At 49.8% G+C, this 18,599-nt stretch overlaps 1 protein-coding gene across 1 annotated transcript in view; it reads right to left on the reverse strand.

Moving 5' to 3' along the window:
* LOC149332580 (neprilysin-3-like) overlaps positions 1-14,449 on the reverse strand; it is a 30,889-nt gene extending 16,440 nt beyond the window's left edge. Inside the window, exons 1-4 of the mRNA XM_089555814.1 lie at positions 14,300-14,449; positions 9,426-9,569; positions 3,665-3,844; positions 2,678-2,843 (exon numbers count right to left, since the gene is read on the reverse strand). Coding sequence (XP_089411940.1) covers positions 2,678-2,843; positions 3,665-3,844; positions 9,426-9,536 — 457 coding nt within the window. The 5' untranslated portion in view covers positions 9,537-9,569; positions 14,300-14,449. The remainder of the gene's footprint in view (positions 1-2,677; positions 2,844-3,664; positions 3,845-9,425; positions 9,570-14,299) is intronic.
* Positions 14,450-18,599: the final 4,150 nt, after the last annotated feature.

Raw genomic sequence — 18,599 nt, forward strand, 5'->3', positions numbered from 1 at the left:
CTGGGCCCGACAGGCGTCTAAATTTCATTCGGTATAAAATTGTGACCTCTGCGTTTACGTTAGTAAATGTAATAACGTCAGTTCAAATCATTTGTTGGCTACTATCACAATGCAATATGAAAGCTGATAATAACGAATACTGTATTGTTTCGATAATTTCCTGGAACTAAGACATCACAGCCTAACACGTGAAGTTATAAATTGTTTAAAGGTAGGTTCATGAGTTACAACAGCCATTTTCCGCATGGAATTATCAGCAGTGGTAGTCGTTTTAAGCGCTTGTGCATCAAAATACAGCTAAGTCGCTTTAACTACTCCCTTATAAAAATGGTCTAGAGAGAGTCTATGAACTTCTTACGACCCCATTGCCTTCCTATAGATATTTCTTTTTTTCCATTCATAAGTCTGCTAAAGGTGTAGGGACATAAATCAATAGATTGTCTATAGACTATATAGCATTTGTATTGCTTATAGACTGTTTTCTACGTTTTGTCTACACGGAGTCTAGACTTAATATACAGAAGTGTATGGACAGTCTATAGACACACTAAAAAATCTTTAAAGGGCCCGCTGGGTAACACACAAATATACTACAGTTTTTAATCATTAGACGTGGGCAGCTCACTTATTCAGAGGTTTATAGCCCAGCGTCATTCATATTCCATTTTTTTTAGGTTATTTCAAATGCCAGTCTCCTCGCCATTGCAGCGCATGGAATTATAGCCCCAATAGGGCCAAACCTAAACCAACTGGCCATATAGAGCATTAGCCACGCCTACGAGCCTCGCACGTGCTCTCTGCGTACTCCCCGCTACCACCTGGGTGCAGTGAAAAGAGCACGAGACAACCACATCGATGGGTGACGCCCTGTCGAATCAAAGCGAGAAGCTTCACAATTCCCCCTCGAGAAACACTAGTCACCTCCCTTCTGCACACCATGGCTAGGGGGCTGTCCGCCCGAGAACCGTCTCCCTGGCTTCCGCGCCCGAGAACTAAACCCCCCAATCCACGATATGCGTATGCTGGTCTATCTAAAGTCCCTCTCCGTGTCCTTGAACTTGCTCGGAAAGAACAGCATTGGTCTCACAAGTCCCACTGGTGGCAGCACATGCCATTGCAGGGCAGTGGAGCATCGCTTAACATTTGCACCTCTGCTCCAGGAGTGGTATGAGGTTCCCAGGTATCTCTGAATAACAAGCAGAGACTGATCCTATTAACGCGATCGTATCACACTCTTAAGGCGAAGCGCAAGTCCTATTTCGCCGATCTATCTCCGAAGCCTGCATGACATCAAAAACTAAGCCTCGAACCTAAACCAGAATGAAAACCGAAGTGCTAGCGAACCTAATTTTCATTTTGCCGGCCACACAAATAGACCGACATTTTTTTTTCACCCACTCTTCATTATTTCCCTCTCTTCGAACATCACTGATGCCATTTTTTTTCAAGGTCGCTGAGCTTTCCTCAACTTAATTTCAATGGTTTTAATTAGTTTCTCAATCGTAGTTTATTACTTTTAAAAGCAATTGTTCAATAGCTTTCCCCTTAGGAATATTGGCCAGCTCTTATTCATCACCTGAGGGTACATTCCAAATGCCATTCGTTCCTCATTTATCCTTCAAGCTATTATCTTCTCATGACCCGGATCTGCGGTGCACTACTTACATTTGTTAGGTGCATTTAAGACTTGCAGTACATTGCTGGATATCGCTATCGTGAACTGTTTTGTTCTTTAACTGATTACTGTCAATTTCTAATTCCTGACCTTCATTTTAATCCTATTAATCTGCTTTGGTCAAATGTGAAAGGGAAAGCAGTACAGCTATTCCCTGAAGCCGTATGGCTACGCTCTGGTGGACGTCTATGATTAATTACTCCCTTATAAGTAATCTACTTTGAATTCTTGCCCCTGCCTGGCAGTGACCCAGGGGATAAGGACGAATTTCCCTTGAGCAGCAAAACTAGCTATGCTTTACCTGTAGAAAATGGCTGCGCTCAGGGAGTCGTTAATCAAGTATATTAAGCGATTCCATAAGGAATCCGCTAAGGTGTATCTCGGCGTTTTTGTGTACCTGTCACCCTCAATGAGACGGCAGTTTCTAGGGAAGCGATTGTGGGCCCCCAAATTGTCGCCCAAGTTGGTACTGAATGCGTTATTGTCTGTGTGACATCTCGCACAGAACTGCGAGTCGCAACTTGCGCCAGACATCGGTAGCGAGTTTCACCGTCAACCAACAAAAGCAAGGGTGCCTAATGCAGCGGTCTACACTACGGGTGTCATTGCACAGTTGTCCAAGAACAGAAGCTTTGCTAGCGCTTTGTAACACGTAATCAGCGATGAGGTGGCCCCCTTTGGGGGTGACTTTACACCCTGGACCCTTCCTGATGCCCTAAGCGTCTCAGTCATCGACTTCGAATCCCAGCGCACTGTAACTCTTGGCCAATAACTACGGCCCTCGCCGCGTCTTCCTTCCAACCATCATAGTTCAGCTCACGGTGTTCACGTCGGCCGCTTAGGTTCTAATAGTGTCATTTTATCACGCGTCGCACTCAGCAGCTTCCGTCAGAATAACTGCAAAGTTGAGATCATATTATTTGTGCTTTGGATTTCAGACGGTCAAACCTCACTGCAAATAAATTCATGCAACATAACTTTTCCATACAGGGGGGTACGTACCAATGTGCTCGGTTCGCACAATGCGATAGGAAAGCCTAGTGATGTTTCGGATATTCGGGTCGTAGACGTTGAGTTTTCCGGTGTAGAGTTGCGCGGCGCTCCCGTCGCCGCCAGAATGCATGAAGCTGTTCTCCATCCATTTCTCGTCATTTCGGTTGATCGAAATCTGCATGAAAGCGTCGCAACACCACAGAGTTGCAGGTTTCAAAAACTGGAAGGGACACATAAGCTTCGCCTTAAGGATATGGCACGACAGCGTTGAAGATATAATGCCCATACATGCAGCTTTGGCCATTCTCAACTTCACATTCATATGTCCCCTTGAGTCTTCGTTCCACTCCTTGCACAATGGTGCAGCGCTTAAGGGAATGCGCCACTGCCCTGCGATGACAGTTGCTGCCACCGGTGTCTTGTGCAACACAAGTGCCTCTTTTCGAGCAACCTCTCGCGATGAACCATTAATTAAACAACCATCTGCGAGTGTGGTTAGGTTTCTTGAAATCTGGTGGGTAGTACGTGGTGACTTACTGATTCCCCAAGAGAATATGAGTCCAATCAGCAATTGTTCTGAGTTAGTTGTTCACTATCGCTGTAGTTTCTCCACTATTGATTTTTCTTTTAGATTCAGAACTGGCTTCACTGAACGGAACAACCTGGCAGAATATCAACCGCCCAGCTGTTCTTGTTCAATAAAGAGTTTGAAAGCTTCGTTTCAAGATGCGGGAAACACCAAGTACCAGTTTCTGGACGTCACCATAATTACGCCCCATCTAAGGGGGTGGCAACAAAAAATAGGCAGCGCATTTTGTCACCTTCGCCCACGTTTGAGCGTAAGTGGTCAGTAATAATATTAGCGGCGTCACAGCCGGCTAGTTTCCAGACTGAGGATAAATTTGAAGGCCCTATAGTAAGATGCATGGGAGTACAAGAGAGTTTCAAAAATGGCACGCTGAAAGCAATGTATTCAACATTCCCAAGCTGACATACTTGCAAAATAGGCTGGCGGGGCCGTCGGTTCGTCCAAGTTACTTGAAAGTTCACGAAGGCTGGGAGACCGTACACCAAGGCAAGCTGCGTCATCTTGTCCCAGACGTTGAAATTCGGGCCAATGCGCATAGTTGAGAAGCCCAGGTCTAGCCGCCGCAAAAGTGACTGCAGCGATGCTACCTGCAAGCCAGAAAAAAAAAAAAAATTCAGATGAGGGTGGTGGTGAAAAAACTTTAATACTCAAAGAGAGTTTGGGGTTCAGAAAACCCCGCTGCATGGTCGTTATCCTTAGTCCGGGAAACCGCACGACGAGGCCCCGTCTCGCGCTGGCTTTACTAGAGCCCTTTGGGACTTATTTCAGGACATATTTTATTCACTTCCCCACAATAGCCTGCTAGAATATGTTAGCAAGTGTATAAAAGACGACAACGATTAAAGGGATTTTATTTTGAAATGCGGGATCTCTGTGGGTGCCTTTTTGGAGCTTTTGTCTTAATATCTTAAGTCCACCTTTATTGAATGGGAAGGGAAATTGTACACTCAGAAACAGGAGGTGTGCATTGGTTCAAAAGTGGCTCCTGTACTAAGTAACATCTTTCTCAGTTATGTAGATCAGGCTATTAAAAGTAATTTGGGCGACAGTATAAAACGAATCTTTAGATATGTGGATGATTATCTTGTTTTTGTCGAACATCATGACTTCAATAGGCAGGTCGATGAGGTGTTAAAAGATTTTCGAGGAAGCGGACACGGCCTAACTTTCAAATTTGAAAAACCTCACAACAATGAGCTGTAGTTTTTAGATATAAGATTGGCAACGAAGCAAGATCACGTCTGCTGGTCCTTCCTTCAGAGATCAGAGAAGCCTTTGCTCAGTTTTCATTCAGCGCATTCCGAGGTTGTTAAATGTGGCATAGCAGTTTCTTGCTAAGGTGCTGCCACAGCAAAATCATGCGTGCATGCTATCAGTACAAGTTTTAATCAGCAGGTTCAGAGGCTAAGAAGTGCGGACTCTCAAGATAATGTTTTATTACTTGCTTAGAGTAAGATAATTAAAAGGGTCAAAAGGCATGAACCACAGGAGCCTTCAAAAAAGGAAAAAGAAATTCGTTGTTCTACCGTACATTCACCGAATGCCACACCGTTTGAAGCAAGTAGGCAGTAGATATGGCATTGATGTTCTTTTTTCTGCACCTAACAAGCTCGGCAAATTTTGCGCCATTGTAGATAGAAGGGCCAAGGAAGAGGAAAAGAAACGAAGAAAAACAAAAAAGGTTGCCAGATTAAGCATGACGTGAGGTTTGTCCCTTGCGCTGAAGGGGTTGTGTATGACGTGCCGTTCACGTGCGGGAATACCTATATAGGTCAAACAGGAAGGTGCTTGAACACCCGCTTAAGAGACCACAACACTTCTTTAAAAGGGACTTCGTCGTCAAACTTGGCCTTGCATTACAAGAACTGTTCCCAGAATAACCAACCTGATTCTTCTGAAAATCATGTACCACAATTTTTAATGAAACTAGGATCTTGTACAAGCACAAAGATAAACTAACACGGGAAATCAGTGAAGCCTTCCATATCCAAAAAAACAGTGACTCGTTCTTGAGCATCCCCTCTGTAACAGTTCATGACTGTGAACTAAAGTATCTCGATCCAGGTCAGTGATGTATCATTGTAGCTCTTGGTGTTGCCATGCGCTTTTGGTTGTTGATGGAGTATATATTGCGTGTTGTTTCTAATAAAGCTTTCAGTTGATGCTCAGCGCCGGTCCTGTTGCCCTCTTTTCTTTGTCCTTCGTCTTCGCGCTGTTTTTTCCCAGCAACATGTGGCAACTAGCTCAACTCTCCGCTTTATTGAAGTTTAGCAGGTGGCACCCAGGAACCGTCTGCGATAGCCGCGTATATTGGTTCACCAGGTGGGCCTGCCGCAACTCCTGATAGGAGTTTACCACTCCGAACGCCTTCAGTTTGGCGTTGGAGGTAGCCACCGGAAGGTCCAGTGCTCGCTTTCTTGCCTTCCTGGTTACCACAGTGCAATGCGAGATTCAGAGACAGTTGTTAACGAATTTATATTTCACGATCTATGACGGTTACCACAGTGTAATGCAAGATTATGCGACAGCTGTTAACGAATTTATATTCCACTATATGTTGACAGACACATTGAGAGCGAATTGATATGTGTATAGTTATACAGCGCCTAATTTAATTTTCAACACATACTCGGTCCTCGTGTAGCGCTCCTGCCCAGTTCATCGCTGTAGGTGCGCGGCGCCACCGTCGCTCACCCTACCCACGGGTGCCAAGTTCCGCCGCAGGCGCCACAGATGGACCGTGCTTTAGTCGCATACAACTCAAGAACGAAGCGGCTTCTCGCCGGCAAAGGACCCCGTTTCAGCTCATGGTGCCGACCGATTCTCATAAATCGGCTAGCCCGACATGGCAGGGAGTGGAAGATGGAGGAGATGAAAGGAGATGGTCCCCTCTCTCCGTGGGACTAGAACTAGCCATTCGCTGTAAGGGGGTTCCACAGTTCGTTCTTGTGATGTATCCGACTATACATTCCTACGCCCTTGCCATAACCTCCCTCCTCCTGCCAAGCTAACCACTCTTCTCATCGTTCAACTGGAAGACACCTCTGGTTGTTGATTCCTTGCACTCGCCATATCCTCATCCTTCCGCGTCAACCCTCCACCTCCTTCCAGGAAAACTTGCCTCCGGGTGGTTGCCGTAGCAACCACCCACCAGTTACACATTCCTCAGATCTTGCCATAGCTTCATACTGGTTCCCATGGCAACCACCCTACTGGTTATGCGAACTACTAGCACTACATCACCGCGTAACCCAAGGACGAGCGGATAACATCGAAGTGGAGAGGGGGATGCCCTCTCCCAGATTCTCTGCGAAAGGAAGGAGAGGGAATCAACTAGTTTTTGCGTTTGGCCGTATGCGCTTCTCCTCCATCGAAAGCGGCCGTCGCTGCAGGGTTCGAACCAGGGTACTGCGGCTCAGCAGAAGGAGAGCGAAGGTGCGAGAGAAAAGAGAAAATTGGGAGGTGAAGGGTGGCCTATTTGCTTGGAAGATTATTACCAGAGCAGAGAAATGCGCAACCGGAATATGACTGTCACGGGGAGAACCGCCAGGATGGCTACCGTAGAAGCAGGAGGTTACAAAGAGGAGGAATGCGTAACCTGGGAATGGTTCCAGAGCAGATGTCAGGCGTGTATAGATGAACCAAAGTGATAAGATCTTGCGCTAATTGTCATGCCCTAAGCCGACAAGGCTAGCACTACAAGTTTTGTTTCTTACAGTACCTTCTTCGCGATCATGGTTGGGTGCCTTATAAACTGAGATTTGTAGTTCGCCCTCTAGAACGGCCGTATATGATTTTTCAACTTCGAAAGCGCTATTATTTTTTGAACCGTGTTAAATATAAACCACGAAGTCGTGAATTGTGTGCACCCGCGCCCGTCAGTGCACACCGCTCGAAGGTGCCATTATCACGTGACTTCATCGTGCACCCGGGTTGGAGGGCTGAAGGAATGGAGACCATTCTAGTGCAGGAGGAAACGATAGTTTAATTCAGCGGAGAAGTGAAACGAGTGCATGATGTGGATTCGTAATATCAAACTGATTACTTGTGAATCTGCTGACTTGCATGTTGCACTCAGCTCTTTGGTGTATATGCGGCTGGTGTCCACATAAGTAGTTGTGCAATGTTAAACCTGTCAGCAAAATGCAGCATGTGATATCCTCGGTGGTTATGATGCCTGGACACTTGGCAGTTGTGCTTGTTTGCGTTGGGTTCTGTTTTCCGAATGTCTGTTGCTTTCTTGTTATCCTACATTGATATATTTCGTAATTGTTAGTATAAGCTTGCAAAGTTTAGTTCGTAACGAAAAGCATAGTTATGTTCTACGGGCTTGGTTTCGGTATAAACTTGCGGATTGTATTCTGGTTCACCATGTATATTTGTCTTGTACTGCTTTATTGTTGCATTGCATCTGACCTGTATGGAGAATAAAGTGGTTAATGTACTCGGCTCCCGAGCCTGAAGACGTCGGTTGGATTCCGACCGCGGCGGCTGCGTTTCGAGGGAGGCTCAACACAAGGCCTCCGTCTACACTATCCGATGTCGGTGCACGTTAAAGAACCACTGGTGGCCGAAATTATTCCCGAACCCTCTAGTACAGCGTCAGTCATTGACCATGTCGATTTGGGAAGTTAAATTCCATATACCCGTACACTTTTGCATTGCGCCAGTGACTGGGCCTTGTCGCTTGGTCTAAAAAAGAGCCCCTCCCCCCCACTCCCGAAAATTCTTCGTCTTGAGTCAGTTTTCCTTGCGTGTATCTGTGTCTAATCTCAGTTCCGCAGAATGTAGAATGAAATTCTCGAAACGAAAAATCAAGCATCCCGATTAACAGCTGACCAAGTCTGCGAGAGTATCGTAGTCGAGATGATGCAACACTACCAAAACACACATTACGCAAATTTCCTGGGCTATAGGAGTCTAAACGTGATGTATTCCAGTTTTTCGAAACGCAAGTTCAGCGCCACAAATAATGCTTCTGTCGTCTTCAGGATAATTGTAATAAATAAGGATTTCTCAAACAAATTTCAAATTTACCCAAATATGATTTCGTGACATGGTTTGGCGAATGTCGTTCCAATTTTTTCTCTAACCTACGCTTTCCAAACGTTGCCTTAACTGCACTAAGGCGCAGCCACCAGCAACGAAATTTGACTAAACGAACGACAATCTGTGCGAACACAGCAGCTGCGTCATTTTTTCAGCAGGGCTTAGCTATTTTGGTAAGCCGGGGAGAGGTACTACACGCATCAAAGCCGAACCATGGTCAGGTAAAATAAGCGAGCAGCCTGACTAAAGCGGTCTAACTCTATCTGTGACTGCTCAAGGGAGTCGGCACCTTTAAAAACTTCGGGACCTTCTTGACCCCATCGCCTTTAGGTTGCCTGCTATGGTGTATTGTTGTTCCAGATATCCGGTTGCAATTGGTTTGATTGCCTTTCTAGGGTCTGAATGTGTCGTCACCTTCTCACCTTCTAGAACATCCTAGTATCTTCTATTGGAGTGATATGTTTGGTTTGGTTTGGTTTATGGGGTTTAACGTCACAAAGCGACTAAGGCTATGAGAGACGCCGTAGTGGAGGGCTCCGGAAATTTAGACCACCTGGGGTTCTTTTACGTGCACTGACATCGCACAGTACACGAGCCTCTAGAATTTCTCCTCCAACGAAATTCAACCGCCCCGGCCGGGATCGAACCCGCGTCTTTCGGGACAGCACCCGAGCACCATAACCACTGAGCCACCGCGGCGGCTGTGATATGTGGATTATACTAATCCGACCCACTAATCCACCCTAGTCGAGCTGGTAATGCCCCTAATCCCTTTAATTCATTTTTGGGATGGGCCAACTTTCAAAATTTCGGTCATCCTTTGGAGCTTTGGAACTGCACCTGCTAGCTGCCAGGGTGGACAAGTTTAACACAGTCCGGTGGCCAGGTGTCCATCCTGCCATAATGACCTGTTTTCATGACATCACAAAGTCACGTGATTTGTCTCGACCCGTCAGGATGACCCATCGGGGCGGTTTGCGTGACCTTAAGACCATTGAGGGAATTTTGTTAGGGAGAGACTGTAACACCATGACGACATTCTAAAAGCTATCGCATTAAAACGGGAGTATGTTTCTTTCAGCGCATTGAGATTGTCGCGAAAGGAGCGCTCGTTCGTGCCTCGGAGTTGCGGGTGCTGGATCCGAGGCGGACACAGGCCTGGAACATGGCAGCCGCCTTCTCCGCCGCGCTTTGTCCTCTGGCAGGGATTCCAGTGGTGTTGAGGAGCATTTCTTGTATACCTGTGCGCGTGTATTGCTGGATCTGTAAGGGGGGAGAACATAGGTGACGGCATTTCAGACTCGAAGGGGAGAGAACATGAGCCTTAGTTACATGGCGTTCGAACTAATTTTAAGCAAGCTTTTCAGTACATTTCTTGAATATGGAACTAAAGTACCAGTTCGAATAAAAAGTTTGAATCCGGAAAATTTTAATTAATTAGAGTGTACTAAAACTATTCGTTTATGCTATCTAGCCGGTAGTAGTAGTGGTAGTAGACCTTTATTCAGCTATAATTTACAGGCCGAGCTTGTCGGATGCCTCTGCGACCAGACGTCGGCGTTCTTCCTCCTCTTGAGCATCAGGCCAGTCGAGCCAGGTGGTGATGGATAGAGAAGGCGGGGGGTAGGAACCCGACTGCTGAGCAGTCGGGAAATAGAAGTGGCAATGGGCCAGGTCCGCATAGATGCAGGGGCAGTTCGGACAGGAATGGTCCTATCGGTAGCGATAGAGAAAGAGCCGGGACGGGGTGATGACTGGATTCACTTGGATGTGCCGAAGAAGGCGAGCCTCCGGCACCGTGAGTGATAGATAGGGCAGGGTAATGGCGTTTTTCGAGCCGGAGGTCGAGGTAGACCTCTTTTTATGGTGCGGCGAAAGGCGAGTCTCCCAACGTCCTCCGAGGGCTTGGGTCAGGGGATCAACGGTGGCAGGAAAGGTGCGTCGCGGGCGAGCTGATGGGCCAGCTGATTGCTGCATTGCGGAGACCGCTCGTTCGACCTCCTGTTGGAGAGAAGGGGTCAGGGTGCGTTTCTGTACGTGGTGTATAACGGCTTGTGAGTGGGAATAGACTGTGTACTCTTGGAGAGATGGAAGGAGGGCAAATAACTGGAGGGCATGAGCAATGGCGAGGACCTCTAGGGACAATGCGTCTGGAGGGTGTAGATACCCCGCTGGTGTGGGTTTCAGGAGCAGGGAGGTGTGGATGGCACAGGGCGTAGCCGCAGGAACCTCGAGGAGCCTCGAAGGAGGCATTCGTGTAGGCTACACCCCGGGTATCAAAGAGAGGGGAATGTTGCTTTGCGGGCGCATGACGACGGCCGGCGTTCAGGACGGGGGAGATGGTGCTAGGGAGGGGGAGGATACGAAGTTTGGGATGCGAGGTGAGAATAGGAGAGGTAAGCGGGTAGATTGGAATGGGCGAGATACACGCTTGAGTCAGTAACCACTGACTCTGACGGGTAAGGGAAAGCCGGGCAAGCTGCAAGTCACGATGAAGAGAGAGAAGATAACGGAGAGGATGAAAGAGGCCTGCGAAAAGACCTTAGCGGTAGAGGTAGTGATAGGGAGGTTGAGAGCTGCCTTGTAGAGGCCCACAAGGGCAGTCTCAAGAGCGTTAAGTTGAGTCTGAGTGAATAAAACGCAGGGTGCAAAGTACAAGACCTTGTTGAGGGCCAGCGCGAGGCCAACTCGGCACGCATGAGCCTCGTGGAGACAATCGCGCCGAGTGACCACGTGCCGCAGGAGGTGAGTTGAGGAGTGGCAGATGGTGACAGCGTGGTGGAGGTCTTGCACGTTCTTGGCTGCATGCAAAGGAAAGCCAAGATATTTGCACTGCGTCACGACAGGAATGGGAGAGCCAGAAAGCTGGAGAGAGACGAAGTGGTTGTGTGAGCGCTGGTACGAGGAATGGTTGAGAAGGAGAAGCTCGAATTTTTCAGGACCAGGAGAGAGGCCAGCGATGGTGAGAAAGGAGTCGATGAGATCTAGGCCACGTTGCAAGGTGTTCTGTACGGGACCGGGAGAGCCAGACGAACATCACAGAGTGATGTCATCGGCGTAAAATATATGATGGAGGTCGGGAATTTCAGCTAGGTGGGAGGCGAGAGGGGCCATAGCAAGGTTGAAAAGGGTAGGAGAGAGAACAGCACCTTGAGGAGTGCCACGGATAAGGTGGTAGGGGTCGGACAGATAGGTGTCAGCTCGAAAGCGAGGCACACCTCTCTCTAAAGGTGTATGGGCACGTTCTTAAATAAATAAGAACGTGCCCATACACCTTTAGAGAGGAATGAGCGGATATAAGAGTACATGCGGGAGCCACAGTCCAAGGAGGTGAGTTGAGAAAGGATGTGGTCGTGGCAAATGGTCTCTGTTTAAATCATCCTTGGCACTAGCCGCCGCGGTGGCTCAGTGGCTATGGTGCTCGGCTGCTGTCCCGAAAGACGTGGGTTCGATCCCGGCCGCGGCGGTTGAATTTCTTTGGAGGAGAAATTCTAGGCGCGTGTACTGTGCGATGTCAGTGCACGTTAAAGAACCCCAGGTAATCGAAATTTCTGGAGCCCTCCACTACGGCGTCTCTCATAGCCTTAGTCGCTTTGGGACGTTAGACCCCATAAATCAATCAATCAATCAATCATCCTTGGCACTAAGCCTGCCCTTGGTCCCACTCTAGCTAAAGCCCTCACTCAGGGGACTCCTTCCGATGTTTTCTATCAGCTCGCCTCTCTGTACCTCCCACCCCCTTTGGTACACTCCTACTCGGTGCACTCGGGTGGACCTAACCCCGATCTGGACCACTCCTTCGCTCTCCGGGAGCTCGAAATGGCTCTGGTTGCTGATGCTACACGGTCGGCTCCCGATGAGGATGCCATTACATATACCACACTTCGTAACCTTCCTGACTGCGCAAAAGAATTCCTCCTCCAAACCTACAATGAGACCTCGTACAGCGGCCCTCTGCCGAGGTCCTTGAGCTCATCCCTCATTTCTATGATTCCCAAGCCGGGCAAACCTCCCTCTCTCCAACCTCCGCCCAACCTCCCTGACGCCGTGCGTTAGTAAGACCCTTCAGCAAATGGCCCAGACTCTCCTCTCTAATTTTCTCGAGGCGCGGGAGTTCTTCCCCCAATCTCTCATCGGCATTCGATGCCGTGCCTGTGCACAGGAAATGTTTCTGATTCTCCAGCACACCTTTCTGTCACCTACCTCAACCCAAATTCATGCACTTGTGACGGTCGATGTTCGCAAGTCCTTCGACGGTGTCTGTTCGGCCTTCGTTGCTTTAGTGCAGTAAAAATTGATCCTCACCACTTTGATATTAGTGTCCAGCTTCCGAATTTGCTGTCATGAGTTACGTGACTAGGATCAACCTGCTTCAGTTATGCTGTTTAGTAAACTGGGAAGCGTCATATTTAACTTGACGGCTACCTGAGGGCGACTGTAGCACTAGGATAAAGAAGAACGTTGCCTGAATTCAAGACAGTCATTTATTTTTTTACTTCCCATACCCTCAGTAGCGGAAGCATAAGAGAGGGGGATGGGCTACAGAATTCAAACATGACATAGCAGCGGCAAGGCATACAATACAAAAAACTACAGAATAAGAATTAGTAGCATGGAATTATAGGCGCAATAAAACTAAGTTAGCAAGCAGGGTGGCAAGACGCAATAGCGATACGAAAACGGCAAGAAGAAAAGAACAGCAATGATAAACTAACAATAACAATAATAACAAAGTCCCCACCACAAACGATTGCACATAATGTACCATTACTCCTCGCCTAACCGGTACACGGCTATTAGAAACGCCTATCCATATGATTCGATAGAAATCTTGAGTCGGTGGTGTATACTTGACGCTATTGGGCACATATTGTACTTCTTAAATAACATGTCATTGTGCCTAACTAAGCCTTTTCATCTGCTACAGAAAACTTTCGCATTTGTAACCAGCACTTGCAAAATGCACATACACTCGTGAAATTTATTTTCATTTTGTGCGGTACACTCCAAACACGAATTAGCCTATATAAGAGCAAAACTAGAGTGAGCTGTCCTCTGGTATACTTCTTTTTAGGGGCAGGGTATGCTGTCTTATTTCCAGGGTACATTTGCAACCCTAAAAATAAGGAATACGTACGGCTAAGAAGAAACAAGTTTTCTTCGAAGCATGCAAACTTCTCTATTTGATAACCTAAAGATCTGCGGTGCCGAATTAAAAGCGTGTTCCTATTGCTAACTGCATCAAATTGCTATGTTTTGCCATGGAAATATGAATCCAGTGCGAAGGGTGAGAATTCCGTACACTTAGTAATTGGAATCTGCTCCGGGGCACCGCGCCTAAATGAGAGATTGGGCTGGAGGACGGCTAACTCCTTTTTTGATCCCACATGGCCTCATACGTGTTTAAACTGTAGTTCAATAAAACTGCTCACTTCATTTATCTTCGTACTCTTCTGCTTCATGTTTACAGCACTTCATTGTAGATATGCCTATATGCTTTACAAGTTACCGGCGTTTTATTATCTGTGCAGTGTCAGGAAAGGTCGAGATGTTTTAGCGTGCGTTGTGCTTCAGTAGAGTACAGTCAGAACATGCCTCTCAAAGGAGGCTCCCCGGCCAATGGCGCCGACATACTGGGAGAAAACGCGGCCAGCCGCCTTGCATCTATAGCATGAGCTTACGAGCGGCCGTGGCAGGTGCGAAGTCGCTGGCTGAGACGTTGCTCAATAATCTAGGCCGTTCATTTTGGGCGCGCTTGAGGAGTCCTTGCTGCTTCCCTCTCTAGTTTAATCAGACTACAGCTAGAGCTAATGGTTATTCGGAATACACAAGGAAGTATTAAGTATATTGTTAGAACCGGAAACATTGAGCCCGACAGGCTCAGCTGAATTTGGTCAGGTGGACTGCCGCAGGCTGAAGGGCTCTTCTGCGAACAAATAGCGCCGGCTGCGGAGTGCCCGTCTCTAAATGCAGTAAGCCCAAAGATAACTCACCTTGGACAGCGTGGTACGGCCCCCTTCGAATCTGCTGCAGACGAATTTGTGGAAATCATCGCAGGGCGAGTAGTTCCAGGAGAGCGACTCGTTGATCACCCGTGCGGCCAGTCGGAGGGCGTCCGCAGAGGCCGTTTCGCCTCCGCGGGTAGAAGTCCTCGGCGTTGTCGTAGTAGTTGCGGCAGTCGACTTCGGTACTCGGGACTTCGTGTACTTTGTCCGCTTCCGTTTAGTAGTGCGCGTTCTTCGTCGGCTCCTCCGGGTCTTATTTTTAGCTGAGTACATGGAAGAAGAGACTATTTTCAGTGAGGAAGGGCATGCCCAGTTTTTGATTTGGGCAAAGTGTTCATGCTTAAAAAGCTGTCGCGGTTTGCACGACCCAACCACACAGGGAACTCGATGTTCTGGTTATGTTACATGTATAAAGCAAGCCAGCGATTATTGAAGCGCTGGAAAACATATGCAAATGCCTTTGTAGCGCCCGGCGACGCTATAACGCGCTGGCGCTGAGATCGGCGTTCCCGCGCTAGAGGAAAATAAAGATGAACAGCGCGTGCTGGGCGCGCACGCCCGGCACGGGCAGTTCGGAACGAGAAGCCTGCCACGCTGGTCGTCTCTCTCTGGTGCTCCGCTGCGACCCCGCAAAATCCTCAACAGTGGTGACCCGGCGAACCGTGCCGTGCCTTCTATCCCAGCGGCGTCCTCGCATGGCGTACTGGCAGCACCCAAGTTTCGACCCGCCGCTCCCGGCGTTCCGGCCTGCAGGCGTCGGCGGGTGGTTCGCCCAACTGGAGGCTGCGATGTACCTGAATGGCATCACCATCCAGCCGTTAAAACACGCAGTTCTTTGCGACATCCTCCCGCCCGACCTCTTGCGTCGGCTCACCTACTATGCCTTCGGCTGCCGGCCATACGATGAGCTGCGTGCGGCCGTCTTGGCGGACTTCGGTGCCTACTACGTTCCGCCGCCGCTCTACGACGCAGCGGACCCGTTTTCGCCGCCGCCAGCCTCTGGCCCTGCACAGGCCTCGCTCGCGCCCACGCAGCCTTCATCAGAACCCGGCCCGCCTCAGCAGCCCCTCGCCGCCTCGCCGCCACTCCAGTCCAGCGTCTCCGGCCCAGCTTCTTTATCACCGACCGCACCAGACGCTGCCGCATCGCTTCCGGCAGCACATCCTGCTAGCCCGGTTACGTTAGCAGCACTGTGCGACGACTCCACGGCCCCAAGTCCGCAGTCATTCCCTCAGCAGCTCGGTGAGGTGCCTGGCCCACCGCCGTTTGCCACGTTAGCGAACTCAGTTACAGATGCGCCTCGTGCCGCCCTGTTCAGCACCTCCGGCCATACCGCCTCTCTTACGGACGATACAGCATACGGCACAGCCCGGTGAGCAACTTCTCTCATCTGCAATAGTGCCGCCGTCAGTCGAGCTCTTCCTCGACGCGTGCCCCACTGCGCCAACTTCTGCACCCTACTGCGTAGCATCGCTGCCTGCCGAATGCTCACCTGCCGCCTCATCGCTCATTCCGCTGAAGCCATCAGTCCCTGACCTGAGCGATCGTGCTAAAGGCGAAGTGAGATTGCCGCTACCGCAGCTTATGCCACATACCAGCCCCACTACCCCGGCGGCCACATCGACTGCCCAAGAGGCCCCACCCCAAGCCCTCAGTACGGTCAACCGCTTCTCGGATTCTGATCCTGGCAGCTCGGCACTGTCGCAGCAAGCGTCTGCTTTGGTGCCTGACTTGAGCAACCTTCAGCAACGAGTGGTAGAGCTACCCGCACCGAGCAGTGCAGCAACTGTCCATCCACCAGCTGTGTCTGTTGCTGTTAGCCAGCCGTCTGACGTAGCAATCTCAGCTATGCGGCTGCAGCCACCCACAGCCGACCATGCCCACCCGCGAATCAGCACTGGCCAGTCGCTCCGGACTGTCACTCCCGCTTTGCCCAAGCCCCTGGAATTGAGCACAGCAACTTCCTCCCGCATCGTCCCAGCTGTCACCGTTGTGTCGACGGTCACGCCACAGCTGCTGTCAGTCCATGGAGCCGTTTCATCCGCTCCTGTGCTTGTGATCGTGTACTCGGCGCGTCAGATTCCCATCGGCATCAGCTGCAACGTTCCGACACTGATGACACTTGTGCCAGCGGGCAGCACTACAGTCGGTGACGGCCCAATCATGGCCTCACCTGCCCCCATGTCCATTGTCAGCTCGGCACGCTGCATCATTCGCCCATTGCGCAGCAGCCAGGCTCGTCCACCTGAGCCCGCGCACTCCACCCGACAGCTCTTCCCGGCCCCTGACATGAACTTACTGGAACCTCATACTCTCCTTTCTTTTACCGAGCGCACATCTCGACGTTCCGTCTAGGCGGGGGGCCCTGTAGCGCCCGGCGACGCTATAACGCGCTGGCGCTGAGATCGGCGTTCCCGCGCTAGAGGAAAATAAAGATGAACAGCGCGTGCTGGGCGCGCACGCCCGGCACGGGCAGTTCGGAACGAGAAGCCTGCCACGCTGGTCGTCTCTCTCTGGTGCTCCGCTGCGACCCCGCAAAATCCTCAACACCTTCTAAGTGGGAGTGCGGTAATACCCATATCCCTCAAGGAAAAAGTATACAACGTGTGCGTCTTAACGGTTCTCATTTACGGGGCAGAAATGTGGAGGCTAACGAAGAGGGTTCAGCTTAAGTTATGGACAACGCAGCGAGCTATGGAAAGAAATATAATAAGTGTAACATTAAGAGCCCAGAAACGGGTGGAGTAGGGGAGGAAACTCGGGTTAATGACATTCTAGACGAAATCAAGAGGAAGAAACGGGCTGCGAAAGCAAGATAGCCGCTGGTCCTTAAGGGCAACGGAGTGCATTTAAAGAGCAGATTAGTGCGCAGGGGGCGGAAGAAAGTTAGCTGAGCGGATGAGAGTAAGAAGATTTCAATGGTAAGGTAGCCGCAGCTGACGCCACAGAGGGTTAACTGAAGAAACGTGGGAGAAGCCTTTGTCCTTCAGTGGGCGTAGTCAGCCTGATGATGATTTTTCATGGCCGCAAGTCAACGGTTGGACCCGGACACAGAATCTCCCCATGACGTAAAGTTTCGCCTTCTTCTTCAACCAAAAGCGAATAGGTTCTTTTTCTCTTCTTTCTTCGGCACCAGGGGTGCCCCGTCGGAGACGGCTTGTTATTACTTGAAGGCTGAAGGTCTATAGGAGATGATACTTGCAAACAACAGAGAACTTGCAGGGAATATAAATTGAAGCTTTATATACAATAGTTTACATATATATACACGTTGAGCAGTGAGCACAACAACAACATGAAACTGGCTAAGACTTAGGGGAGGCCCCTACTCGGCATAGCCGAAGATGCGTTGCATCTATCTCCGTAGCCCAGAATCTCTTTTCCGGGCTCCGGGACCCAGTTTTAAAGACACATGGGCCCGGCCCGTATTCATCAGCATCCAATCGTGTCGAACCCCTAACACGATTGGTTATTAGGCGTGTGGCCCGCCCTCCACATACGGATTGGCCCCCCCGGGTTACGTGCCCCGCCCCACACTTCCACCGTATTAAACAAACTCTCTCCCCTATGGAAAGAAAAGCAAAATACTTACAAACCACATAGCAAAACACACCCACTATATCAGACCAACTCTCTCCCCTAAGAAAGAAGAAGCAAAACACACAAAACAACATAGCAAGACACTTCCACGGGTGCGTCTGTCTCCCCAGTACCCGTGACCTTGACGCTTCCCGGCACTAGGGCAATTGTCGGCCCCAACCCAGCTGCGACTGTCGCAAACAACACCCGAGAGCGCAGATCCACTTTCCGATAAGAGTTGGATCACAATGGACTGCCGACCCCATCAGTTGTCCTCCGGGGTCCGGGCGGCGACATAAGTCAAGCGGCCGCCACTGTCCCCAATTAAGCAGGTGGCAGTGCTCGTTCCGGCCGGTGGTGTCTTCTGCGCGCCCCAGTTTCTTCAGACCGTGTCGTCGAGCCTCGGGGCTATCCCGGACGCCAGCCAGCTGCACCGCCGCCCACAGCTCCCATTCATCCGGACGCACCGGACACCGCTTCGTTCGGCAGTGTTCTCTTCTCAAAAGAAAAGCGGTCGAACCTCCGAACGAAGCGTCCGAAACTTAATTGGGCCGCAAGTGGTGTTTGTGAAGCCGGGGTGAGCTGTCGGCGTAAGATGAAACGGCGGCTTGACCTTTTTATGCTCTTGGTTCTTTGTGCACTGGCACAAAGCGGCCCCGGCGAGAAACACGCGTCCTTCCCCAAAAGGGGACAATGGGAGGCTTGGGTG

This window comes from Amblyomma mixtum, chromosome 8, assembly GCF_055824585.1.
Source record: "Amblyomma mixtum isolate Tamu chromosome 8, ASM5582458v1, whole genome shotgun sequence".
In the NCBI taxonomy this organism is placed as follows: Eukaryota; Metazoa; Arthropoda; class Arachnida; order Ixodida; family Ixodidae; genus Amblyomma; species Amblyomma mixtum.